The sequence below is a fragment of the Schistocerca gregaria genome, chromosome 8 (genome assembly GCF_023897955.1).
Source record: "Schistocerca gregaria isolate iqSchGreg1 chromosome 8, iqSchGreg1.2, whole genome shotgun sequence".
Classification (NCBI taxonomy): domain Eukaryota; kingdom Metazoa; phylum Arthropoda; class Insecta; order Orthoptera; family Acrididae; genus Schistocerca; species Schistocerca gregaria.
Genome location: NC_064927.1, coordinates 339,932,453 through 339,946,198, shown reverse-complemented (window position 1 = coordinate 339,946,198; position 13,746 = coordinate 339,932,453). Strand labels below are relative to the sequence as shown.

At 43.0% G+C, this 13,746-nt stretch overlaps 1 protein-coding gene across 3 annotated transcripts in view; it reads right to left on the bottom strand.

Moving 5' to 3' along the window:
* Nucleotides 1–13,746, bottom strand: part of LOC126284013 (lysosome membrane protein 2-like) — a 395,168-nt gene that overhangs the window by 59,355 nt on the left and 322,067 nt on the right. For all 3 annotated transcript variants that reach the window (XM_049982556.1, XM_049982555.1, XM_049982557.1), the window contains exon 7: nucleotides 5,514–5,765. In XM_049982556.1, the coding sequence (XP_049838513.1) occupies nucleotides 5,514–5,765 (252 nt within the window). The remainder of the gene's footprint in view (nucleotides 1–5,513; nucleotides 5,766–13,746) is intronic.

Here is a 13,746-nt window from a genome sequence, read left to right as displayed (position 1 = left end):
GTCCCGGCGGAGGTTCGAGTCCTCCCTCGGGCTTTGTGTGTGTGTGTGTGTGTGTGTGTGTGTGTGTGTGTGTGTGTGTGTGTGTGTGTGTGTGTCCTTAGGATAATTTAGGTTAAGTAGTGTGTAAGCTCAGGGACTGATGACATTAGCAGTTAAGACACACAAGATCTCACACACACACACACACACACACACACACACACACACACACACACACACACACACAAACTTTTTGTTATTCCGAATTACGAAGGATCGTTCATTCGGACATGAATGAACGCCCGAAGGAACATTGCGTCTTAATTCGGAATAACGCAGTCACTGCAATATCATATTTATCCGCCGACACTGGGCGATCGATTTTCAAGTAAAATGTCTGCCCTGTAAGGGGATATACACAATGGATGTACGAGTACCGCTTGTAGACACATGGTTCACGGCATATGGACCTCTGGATCTGGCCGTGAGTCGTGCTAGGATAGGCTAATGGTGACGCCACCGCTCGGAGCGGGATAGCCGGGTTCGAGTCAGATTCCGGCACAAATTTTCATTGTCGCTGGCCGCTGTGCCCAAGCGGTTGTAGGCGCTTCAATCCCTAACCGCACTACTGCTGCGGTCGCTGGTTAGAATCCTGTCTCGGGCATGGATGTGTTTGATGTCTACCGACGAGCTTCAGAATACATCGAATCAAAATACTGAATTACATCGGCAAATAAAACGAACTGAAGTCTGGCCAAAGCTCGCTACTTTTCTTTAAGAGTGGTAAGTGGTCGAATACTACAAGAAATCCCCAGTACTCTACTACTGATTATAATTTTTTGAAAAACTGTTCAAAATTCACGTTTTAACCCGGGATCATATCACTATTTGGGTTACGAATAGTCAGTGCTCAGAAGTGGAAACTGATGCTGAAGGACACTGTTTTTCTGGTTAATTGGGCAGTTTTCAAGCGCCACAAGCAGATAAGAGCATATGTAGACACAGACAGCTGATCAGCTACATTCTGTTTTTATTGTATACGATGAATAAATTGTTGAGTTTTTAATTTATTACTGTTGCTGTAATTTTCTTCCTCTATTTAATAGAAATGGAAGACAAATTTGTAACCATTTATAGCAAATAAAGCCTTGTGTTTCATTGCTAAGTCAGTTCGTAAAAATATTTCGAGACTAGGCTTGGTGCCATCGTGCAATGAAACTCACGTCCGGCGTCGACAGCGAAAAACTGCCGTACAGACCAAGTGGGGGCAGATCCTGCACACTGCACCTACACGTGTACCTTTATCCACGACACAAACACACGGCAATGCTGAACCAATCCCTACGCTATGTGTTTGTTGCTCGTTTCTACCGGCATTTTCATTTTCATTAAAATAGCACAGATCGCTTCTCTCTTTTTCTGTAATATCGTAATATTTCCAAACCGATGCAAATTTTACTAATAAATATTACTCCTTTGTTAAAAACATTTATTTAAGAGAGAAAAATTGTTGCACTGATGCTATGACTAATTGACACCTATTTTTTACTCTATAGTAGAAAGTAAAAAATACGTGTTATAACCAAGACCAAAGAAATACAGAAAAATACCGGTAATTTTTAACTGAAATACAGATATAGTTTCTAACTGATCGGTTTGTCCAACCCCTAACGCGTATGCGGCGTCGAAAATGTTCTCTCTTGGAGGTATTGAGGAGCCAGATACTGGCGGGCCAGCAAATCGCGCGACATCGGAGAAGTTTACTGTAATGCATCTCTCTAAACGTTCTGAGGCTTCTTTCTCTCTGTGTTTATCCAGATTTCTGTATCTCGATACAAGCGTGCAGTCGACGGAGAGCTGTCCATACGAGAAACATGGTGTGCCCAGATGAATACCTGCCACTTTTAACGTTTGTCCACGACACTTATTATGATTGAGAAGGGCACTTTCAAGGGCAACTGAAAGCGTTTTAACTCAGAAGGCAAGTTTGTTGAAATGACTGGAATTTGTGTTATCAATACTGTTTCTCCTACGGTCCCGCAGATGGTGATGGTGGTCTGCACGATATGCCTTCTCAGCTCAGTGATGTGTAACCTGGTGCGATTACAAAATTTTCTGCTTTCAGGTTACCCATCGTATGACAGGCACACCCGCCTTCAGCTCCAGCCTGTGGGACGACACCTCCGACAGCTCTAATGAGTTTAGAAACTCTACATGGATGTGTCGTCGAAGCGTCGTCTGTTGTCACGAATATATCTAAGAAAATAATCAGTTTTTATTCCGTCGTAGTGCAAATTTTATAATTTTGTGCGTGCAACAACGTCATCTGTCCTCATGTGAGAGACTAATGTCAGTAAACATCAGCACGGAGTCAGACAGCGTGGGGTACCTGGTGCCTCCAGGGTCGACTTAGTAGCCTTCTGCCTTAGATTTCATCTTTCTCCCTTTCACAACGTTTGATGGTAGAGGATCTTCCTCTTCCTCTTCCTCTTCCTCCTCCGCCTCCTCTTCCTCCTCCTCCTCCTCCTCCTCCTCCTCCTCCATCTGACGTATGAAGCACATCTCCTGTCACGGTACTCCATCTCTTGTGTGGTCTTCCTACATTTCTTCTTCAAATGGCTCTGAGCACTATGGGACTTAACTTCTGAAGTCATCAGTCCCCTAGAACCTAGCACTAATTAAACCTAACTAACTGAAGGACAGCACACACATCCATGCCCGAGGCAGGATTCGAACCTGCGACCGTAGCGGTCACGCGGTTCCAGACTGTAGCGCCTAGAACCGCTCGGCCACCCTGGCCGGCCACATTTCTTCTTCCTGTGCGTTTATAATTGAGGGGATTTACTGGGATTCTGTAAGTGTTTTTCAGTTTTCTCCTTTTCTCCATTATTTTTTCGTTTAGGTTATGTATTCCTAAATCTTTCCTCATATCCAAGTCTTTTTAAATTTTCCACTCTTGTTACATATTTCATTTCTTGAGCCTGTATTATTTCAATGGGGTCTTTTTGTTGTGCGTTCTTCTTCTGTAAATAAGGATTGGTACTGCTGTTTTGTGGGACTTCAGCTGTGTTCTTCTACTGGATTATTCTGAAAACTTGGTAGCATATTAATTTAGTTTTTGGCCGACGTGATCGTTACATTAGTAAGTGGTGTGGCATCGTAGGTATTCAAATTGTTTTACTTGTTCTAATCTTATGCTATTAAAGACTATTCCCCTGAAATACCACCACTTTCTTTGTATCTACAGGCAATGTTAGACTGTAATCTGAGGCTATCAGTTGCAACATATAGATTCGCATCTGAAAGCTATCATTCTCTGTGATCAGAGCATACAAAAGTACACTTAGTCAACCGTCACTTCACAAGACTGCTATTATTGTTCAACATTGGCTATTTGCTGATTACATTATAGCGGAGTGTTGAAGAAACATGCATCCTTGTCACACCCCTTTGTGTTCATTAGCTTTTTGATAGACTTTCCTTATCCATAAAAATTTCGGTGTTTCTGCGTAGACTCTTAATAGCATTTGTGAAGTGAGGTGTGATGGATAACGTCATTCAGCCATGACATTCGGTAGCATTTCTGTATTCACAGTGTGAAATGCTTTCTCAAAATCCACAAAAGGATGGTGGTTTCTCTATTGAAATATCGTTTCTTTTCTCTAACTTCTTGCATTGTAGAAACACTGAATATCTGATTGTCGTTTTTCTAAAACCTGATTTTCGTTCAAACATTAGCTTTTCCGTGACATTTTTAAGTCCTGCATTCAGGATTTTGGCAAATAATTTATTGGTTGAGTCAAAGAGGGTTATACCCTGATAGTGTTTTTTTTTAGCTTGTCAGCGAAATCAGCTGTGGGAGCAGCAATGTAAGTAGAGCCATCAGTCCTGAGACCCAGTGTCCGTGGCTCCTTCACCCACTGACTTGTGTCAGGCTGCTGATCTGTGAACTTTATGAGCATGGGGTTGATCTGCTATTCTGTTATTCTGCACAACGGATTAATCTGAGATGTACCCTTTACCCTGTGGCTCCTGCAAGATGCAATTTCCTCCCCTGCACTACTACAGAAGTCAGACAGACGCTCCTAACCTTCTAAACAGAAATCCCTGAAAAAGTTTCAGCAATAAATATCTTCTGGAGTCGTCTGTTGTAAGGAAATGACACAGAAGTTCACAAAATTTCTTAAATAACTAGTGGGATACTTGGGTACTGGAGTAGTGCTAGTTAGTGTAAGAAAAACATGAAATTAAAGTTATTATTCATTTTGCTAAATTCTGAGAAATCACAATGGCACTTTTAGTTATGAATTAAACAAGTTATATCCTCGTTCTTTTCGGAATGTTAAGTTACCTCTCAAGGATGGGATTCGCTAATGAAATTTCTATACAAAGTTTAAGATGGTTGTTGACTTGGCAGAATGGCTGACAGGCGCACCTACTCAACTTGAATAATTATCCGTTAGAATGTTGCTAGGTATGGTCGAGGCTGTCGCATGTGAAATGCAGTGAAGTGTACTGTTGTGGAAGAAATATGGGGCTCGCAATAGCTGTAGCGCACAATACTGTTAGCTGCGATGACTGCTGTCTGCGCCACTCGCTGCTGACAAATAAGGTAACTCTCATTCTATTTGCATTGACCTTCGCCAATCAAACTCTCTCTACCCCTTGATGAAGTCAAGGATTCCTATTCACCCCTAGTCTAACTATTGGCGTGGTACACCGGTCAGATAAGCAGTCTATCGCAATGCCACTCAAAATTCGCTCGCAGGCGTTTAACTGTATGTCTGTCCGTTCACACCGCACAATAAGTGTGTCGGCCAACACAGTTAACAATGCTTAATCGCAAGGGCTCAATATGGAGTTGCACTTCCATTCGCTGTCGACGAAGTTGCTCTCCCAGTGAAGTACTGAGGAGAGACTTGCTCCTCCTCCAAGAGCGACAACTGAACGGCGCCTCTCCACGCCAGGCACTGAAGGGGTATATCTTTCGGTCTCTTCCATTAATCCTTCAGCTCAAGGCGTCAGAAATAACATCTGCCAATCAGCATTGCTCTTCTAAAACGGGAGAATGACGTTTCGTTTAAGGCGACCAATCCGGAAACCTGTAGTAGCGGCGTTTGGCGTTTGCTGCCTCCCTGTGAAAATCTTGCTTTCTAGCGGACCTCGACGCCCAGCCACAACCAGACGCCCAGCCACAACCAGACGCCCAGCCACAACCAGACGCCCAGCCACAACCAGACGTCGAACCTATACGTTGAACATATACTTGAACATATACACTGATGTCCAAAATAAGCCGCCCAGAACACGTGGTATAAAATCAAGGGACCAAGTGGAAAAAAACCATATCAATCTATTAACAGTGACCTAGGTCGTCAGTGGGGAATATGTCTTTAAGAGTAAGTCGGAGAAAGGAGATGATTAGCAACCAAAATTACGGCACGAATAGCAGCAAGAATTGCTTTGAGCTCGATGCTCGCCATAGTTGTGTAATCAAAAGAGAGTTGTGAGCCCCCTTGGGACTGAGGACTCACCTTGACGGTGGTGTTGTAGACGAGCAGCGTGCGGCGGCAAGTCTCCCTCAGGTAGACCCAGAGGGTGCCGCCTGGGCGAACCAGCTCTGGCGGGAAGCGGGAGCCGTCGCTGCCCCGGATCTCGTTGCACTCTCCCCAGTAGTAGTTCACCTGCGGCTCGCCATTGTAGGCCGCATAGTAGCCCAGCTTTGACAGCCCGTGCTCTCCAACGCCACTGTACACCGTCCACACATCTTCAGATATGCCTTGTTTCTGTGAACAAACCAGAACGCAACGTCACAGGATGACTAGTTCAAAAATGGCTCTGAGTATTATGGGACTTAACATCTGACGTCATCAGTCTCCTAGAACTTAGAACTACTTAAACCTAACCTAACTTAAGGACATCACACACATCCATGCCCGGGGCAGGATTCGAATCTCTAGCAGTATTGGCTACCTAATCCCGTTATAAGTAAAAACTAACAGCATTTTACTGCCTCGCGTCACACAAATTGTGTGTTCCTGGTTATCTATACGTTACTCTAGCATGATAAAGTCACCGCCAGCAAGCGCTTTCCCACGTTCTGAAAGCATCTGCCGCACAATCAATGAACGGTACTCACTCCCTATCTAGCTGCTACCGAAAGTTTTTCTCCGGCTGATAGCAAGTGGAAGTAAAATAAAAAAGTAATGTGGGCGATATCCGCAGCAGTACAGCCACAAACTCAGAACAGTTTACAACGTCCATCATGTCCACTTCAACCGTCATATACTAGTGTAGGCGCGGTCGTGTGTTGCTGTCTCGTATTCAGCTGATCCAACAGTCGGCCCTTTATCAGAGGTTAGTAAAGGGAATCCTGTCACCGGCGCTGCAGATGGCGAGTTGCGGCTTCGTTTCGAAAGCCAGACCGGTATTCTTCATCAATCATTCCCGATCCGAAGTGACACACATCGTCGGAATAGACATGATACACTTCTTTACCTAAGTTTTTGGATTAAAAGGTACGTGGAAGTTTTACACTAAGATAAATAATGAGCAGGGATAATGAAACGAAGTCCAACGCGTCCTCACCACTTTGGTAATAACTGCGATACAGTCATCAACCTACATTATTGTACCTATGTTACTTTTGCGTCAGACTAATAGAACTTTGACAAAGATCAATGAAATAACCGTTTTGTAGGTCTGACGAACTGCAGATAAGAAAGAAATTAGATACGGGATTCCTGTGCTGTTTTTGCGGCAGCTCGATTGCTGCGACGTTCGCAAATGTACTGTACTTTCTGTTATGCGTGGAGTGTGGCGTAAACATCAATTATCGCTTGCCTCAGCTATGTTAGTTTCCGCTACAGTATCGTGAATAACAGGGCGTGCTGCTCACAATTCCCTCTGAAGATGTTGAGAAATTCGAAACTGGCCTCAATTGATTTTGGAAAGGGTTTAAACTGCAATTGAATTTCTTTTTTGAATTATAGATACTGACTTTTCACTGTCCGACTTTTTGCTCTATCTATTGTCACTTCGTAACACGCGTCTCTAAGTTTGTCATCATTGCGCTCATTTAGATTTGTAATTTTTCTTATATTTGGACTCAATTTAAGAATTGCTAATAATTTGTGAATCCTCGTAAAGAGAGAAAAGCCCAACATTTAATTTACTGATGATAGCATCCTCCTCCCACCCCCCCCCCCCCCCCCGCCGGTCCCCCGGCCATCTGGCACACAAGAGGCAACGACTGATGTCACACTTCGATATTAAATTAACTGATTAATTATACCCTCACCTGTCCCGCACTTGAAAAAAATGCCGGAATTAAAAATCGGCAGGAAAATAATTTTTTTTCGTAAATTCTAATCTAATTACTTTGCATAGAACACAACAACAACAACAACAACAATATACTTTCCGTAAAAATTCAATTTGCATATCGCTGTTGAGGAAGGACCACCATCACTGGAATACTCATGCAATCTGAACTATGACATCACAATCCAAGATGGCTGATCCATAATACTAGCGCAGTCTAACTCCCCTCCCTGATTCATAATGGTGGGAAACTGAAAAAAAAATCAACGGGAAAATTCATTTTTTTTTCGTCTGGCTGTGAAGCATGGGAGTTGTGGGGAGGCATAGCTGCCACTGATCACGTGCTGAATGTAGAGACGATATTTTTGCTATCGGTTTGGCACAAGGAAGTTGCTCCAGACAGTATCCAGTAGCCCTGTGTGGGAAGGATGGTTAATAATAAGACCGCAAACTATCAGTTAAGTGCAGTGCACAACAGTATCATCCTGCGATTTACATGTGAATAGCTGCTAGCAGGGACATAGCATGCGTAATGGTATTGGGATAGCGACCCTCCAGACTCGTCCAGCGCCATCTCCAGATTATATTGTGTACCTCTTGTGTACCTCAAGAGCCGACCAGCCTGACCATTTCTTTGTATTTGCCCAGTCGGGACAGGCTAAGCTGCGGCAACTCTAATACTGACGACTGTCAGCTCGGTGAGCTAAAGCAGGAGATTATGTCAGGATCATGGATTGTTAAAAGGGTGTAATCCACCCACTAAGAAGTGACTGTGTAGGGAGCGAGTGGCCACACTTCCCGTCGGAATATCAGATTTGTATAGTGGCACTAGAATTCGAAGTGCTATAACAAGCACTTTAAGGTGGCTGCTGTCGCTGGAAAAAATATAGACATCGACTTGGTCTGACTTCCACTTGTCAGTTAATTGGCTCACTATGTACAGTAGTCGGATAAGCGTGTAGGTACTGGGTGAGAAACATTGTTGGCAAAATTTAGAGAACTGACATTTGCAGCTGACTGTAGAAGGATTCTGCTGCCGCCATCATATATTTCGCTTAAGAACCTCGAAGATAAGATGCCAGAAATTAGCGCTCATACGGAGGCACAGCCTATAGATTTCTTTTCCGTCTTGCTCTTTTATTCGTGAGTGGAATAGCAAAAGAAATTACGAATACTAGTACAGGGTACCCTCGACCACGCGTTGTAGATGGCTTGCGAGGTATGCATATAGATTTACATGTTAATTTAGTCTACCTACTCCTTCAAATTCTAGAGGTGGCAACGGTAAAACACAGGGAGCGAAAGGCTATTTACAATTTGTAGAGAAAAATTCGGAGTAGGAATTAAAATCCATGGAGAAGAAATAAAAACTTTGAGGTTCTTCGATGACATTGTAATTCTGTCAGAGACAGCAAAGCACTTGGAAGAGCAGTTGAACGGAATGGACAGTATCTTGAAAGGAGGGTATAAGATAAACATCAACAAAAGCAAAACGAGGATAATGGAATGTAGTCGAATTAAGTCGGGTGATGCTGAGGGAATTAGATTAGGAAATAAGACACTTCAAGTAGTAAAGGAGTTTTGGTATTTGGGGAAGCAAAATAACTGATAATGGTCGAAGTATAGACGATATAAAATGCAGCCTGCCAATGACAAGGAAAGCGTTTCTGAAGAAGAGACATTTATTAACATCGAGTATAGATTTAAGTGTCAGGAAGTCGTTTCTGAGATTATTTGTATGGAGTGTGGCCATACATGGAAGTGAGACATGGACGATAAATAGTTTGGACAAGAAGAGAATAGAAGCTTTCGAAATGTGTTGCTACAGAAGAATGCTGAAGATTAGATGGGTAGATCACATAACTAATGAGGAAGTATTGAATAGGATTGGGGAGAAGAGGAGCTTGTGGCACACCTTGACTAGAAGAAAAGACCGGTTGGTAGAACATGTTCTGAGGCATCAAGGGATCACCAGTTTAGTAGTGGAGGGCAGCGTGGAGGGTAAAAATCGCAGAGGGAGCCCAATTTATGAATACACTAAGCAGATTCAGAAGGATGTAGGCTGCAGTAAGTACTGGGAGATGATGAAGCTTGCACAGGACAGGTTAGCATGGAGAGCTGCATCGAACCAGTCTCAGGACCGAAGACAACAACAACAACAACAACAACAACAACAACAGAAGTATCAGTCCAGGTACACACACACAAAACTCGCGGAAGAATTTGTTTCTTACTAATCAAGAAAACAAAAGATGGAACCTCTGCTGTTAATTGTCTATCAGAATAAATGTTCCTATTAGCCTCTAATTTTCTCGTTGCGGTAACTTTCCAAGACGTATATTAGAGGTTGTACTATGTTTCCCCAAAACCTCTGAACTCCCCTTTTGTCAGAATGTCACTTACCCTCCATACTCCCACGAATCTTCCAGTCTTTGATATACTGAACAGCATCTGAATGCACCTGACTTTGACGAATAAGAGACTCCCCCCAGCAAGTCACAGACTCCTGCTGATTCTCTCGCGTGATGTCTTATTGCGTCAAGAACAGAGTATATTCACATGATAGTACATACCCGCCTTTTACAGTTATTTATTTCGAAGCAAACACAGTTGCTACACTCTTATCTGACTATTTTACATAAAGAGCCAATTAACCAAGAAGCTAAACCAGACCAAATCGAAGTTCTATTTCCTCCAGCAACAGCAGTGAACTTAGTGCCTCTTACACCTCGATCTGAATTTTAGTGTCACTGTCTGAATATACATTCCTACAGGAATTGCGGTCACTCGTTTCCCACACAGTCTCCTACCTTAGACCATCGACCTCCTAGTCGCCAATGTTAAGGTTGCCGCGTATTGGCACGTGGCGATTGAGCAAGTAGAAATAAAGTGTCAGAGGGGCCGGCTCTTCAGTAACTCAGTACACTCGAAAGATGGCGCTGGACTAAACTGGAGGAGACTGACCACCGCTGGAGCGACACTACTGCTGGACTAATAGCGTGAATATATTCCCTACATCCAGCAGTTATAGACGCGACTGGCTGGAGTTGCTCTCTAGCACCCATCCTTCACAGGAAAAAAATTTGAATTTTCCCGTTGATTTTTTAATTTCCCGGAAACAGGGGGGGGGGGGGGGGGGAGAGGAGGAGGGAAGTTAGAATGCGCCAATATTGTAGGATGGTCATGTTAGATAGTGATGTCACAGACTGTGTCAGCATTCCAAAGACGACGAAATGAAGTGAGTACTGTATGTGCTTCCATACCAGTGATATGCGAATTGATTATAAGCTACGCGCCGCCCTAAGCTACGCGCCGCCCTAAGCTACGCGCCGCCCTAAGCTACGCGCCGCCCTAAGCTACGCGCCGCCCTAAGCTACGCGCCGCCCTAAGCTACGCGCCGCCCTAAGCTACGCGCCGCCCTAAGCTACGCGCCGCCCTAAGCTACGCGCCGCCCTAAGCTACGCGCCGCCCTAAGCTACGCGCCGCCCTAAGCTACGCGCCGCCCTAAGCTACGCGCCGCCCTAAGCTACGCGCCGCCCTAAGCTACGCGCCGCCCTAAGCTACGCGCCGCCCTAAGCTACGCGCCGCCTTAAGCTACGCGCCGCCCTAATAATTTGTTTGATACTGTTTTACATGATAATATTTTCGTTATTAATGTTTGGAAATAACTGATCTCTTTCTTAAGGAATGGTTTTGTTATGAATTTTTAAGTGTGGTATTCAGTTATGAAAATGCGAGGTATAGAATAAGCAAGACAACGTACTAATATATTCATAACATTTGGAAGAGACGAAGTGAGATACCTTAACCCGCCTGACTCTTAATGGCACGTATGTTACACGTATTTACGAAATCAAAAGATGTCATAGTTCCATCAGCGGCAGTGTGGGCACTCCAGAGCACATATTATATGACTACGCTCTTTATATAGGGGTGGTGGGTAATGGCCATCGGCTATTGATGTTGGACCCCGAGGCATCGCTAAGGAAGAGAATGTGATGCATATTGGATTATGCAGCAGATGCAGTATCCAGAAAGGCGAAGACATTCAACCATATACGTCAGCAAGCTGCCATCCCGGCTGGAAAACACTTTACAGATGGAGAGAAGGCAACTGTCGTCGGCGACCATTGTTTAGGAGGTATGATGTCATACATCATAAACAATGAAATGTGTGAAAAACTGGGCGTCAAACATGACGAGTGAGGTTATTACATCGTTGCGCTAATTCTTTTTGGAATATATTTCGCATACTGTATCCACATACGCCATTGGACGTACTACACAAATGCATCACTGCACGATAAATAGTTCAAGAGGTATCACGACATAAACAGTGATGTGTGAATAATGCCACGTCATGCTTGATGTTTTAATGCATTTATTTTTTTTATTACTAACACACTCCTACAGTCGAGTCAATTTAAGGAAATCCGTGACCCGTGGCGGTGCTTTTGAGATCAACTGCTAAATGCAAATGGCTGTTGGCGAGAACAATAGCCTCTATAGAGCTACTAACAGGCGTTGTCATTAATGTGTTTACAAAATTCCTCTTTGACATGTAACTAGAAATATTGTTTACAATCGAATTCTGAGTTAAAAAAAGAGTTTATATTTTGCATACAACGTTTCTTAATCTAGATACTGTACTTACACATTTGTTTATAATGCATAATTTTGGGTATAACTGCTTCATGATTGTAAAGGCGTTTCCACGAATACATGAAAATGAAAGTTTTCGACATTGTATTATTAACGCAGTGCGTTTTTTGTTTTTATTTTTAATAGAAAAGTGGAGCCGTGCGGGATTAGCCGAGCGGTCAAGGGCGCTACAGTCATGGACCGTGCGGCTGGTCCCGGCGGAGGTTCGAGTTCTCCCTCGGGCAAGTGTGTGTGTGTGTGTGTGTGTGTGTGTGTGTGTGTGTGTGAGTCCCAAACGATTTCACACACACTTGTATAATAGAAAATTGGCAAAGTGAATACCCTTGCAATGCTGGGTTTGTCAGCTACTAAATATCTAACGAATTAAACGAATAAATGAATATAAAAGACCAATTAGTAAGATACTAATAATGGAGACCTTTTCTGTACATTAAAAAAATTTGAAAATAGACTTTTACATTCAGAAAGAGTATGAAATGAAGTGAAAATTTAACTTAGTTTTTGTATTATGAGACCGTTTACTGCACTGACCAAAATATGTTATTCGAAATTTTTCACAATATTGATTGTCTTAGAACAGTTTTCGGACATCTGAAATTTCCACACATCTCGAGAGGTAGACATACGCAGATGAGGACATCCGTTGATTGAGGAGTATTTCCCTACGGCTTTATCTCTAGTGCCCACAAGTTAACGGAAAATATGAAGAACATACCTGTCGGAGAAGTTGTGTAGAATGTCTAACACGTAGAAATGTCTAAAACACAGTAAAGAAGAAATAAAATAAGGAAAGATTGGACCACACGGGTAAGCACTTCATGTTGTAGCTGCGAATATTTTAGAACTCTGTGAAATACACACACCAGTTCAGCGTAGCGCACATATTGGCAACTTCGAGTGCGAGTACTGGAAAAATTGTAAGGGTTGATATGGAGTATGATGGTCATATAGGTGCTGTGATTAGTCGCGCCGTAGTCTGACCGCCGAGTCCTGGAGATAACCTCAGCCCCTCTTGTGGAATGTTCTGGAACGGGTCTACGTAGCTGTGCGGTGTCAGGCCAGAAGCTGCTTGTATGTAAAAATAACGAGTGAAATGATTAGACAAGTTGCTCCTATGGCTTAGTTTATTCCTTTAGCTCTGCTTATTACGCGGTAATCTGGAGAGAAGCAATGGACTATTCTGAATAAACATGATCAGAAATCGATTTTGTTTGGGAAATCGTTTGGCAAAGAATATTAATAGAGTATTTCACATTACGACCAGTAGTAGATGGATCCTTCTGTCGGCCAACAGATTTACCTGTACAACTCAGTGGTAACTTCAAAGGGAACCTACGTTCGCTGACTTGTGTGTTTGCAAGTCATACCAAATTCGACACTTCAGCCGCAACAGAAATGAACGTGTCAGTGAGCGACACAAAACAACTTGAAGAAAAAAAAAAGCTACAAAAGTTTTCCCTGAGAACTACCTAAACCAGATTGTTTGCAACCATACTCACATGGAAATTTACTAAGCGGATTAACAGAAAGAGGACCAGCATACGAGGATAGATACAGATAGCGATTTGTGGTCACTAAGCAACAATAACAATGAGTACCGATTTGCTCATACATATGTCAGTAATCAGGAATTTGTAAACGCTTAGCAAATCGAGTAAGGATGAAATAATCTTATTTCTCATACAGGAACCAGCCTAATTTCATGAGAGCCAAGAAAATAGAGAATCTAATGGAACTGTAGCTCAACACAAACAGTTCAAGTTATAAAAATACGCACAAAAC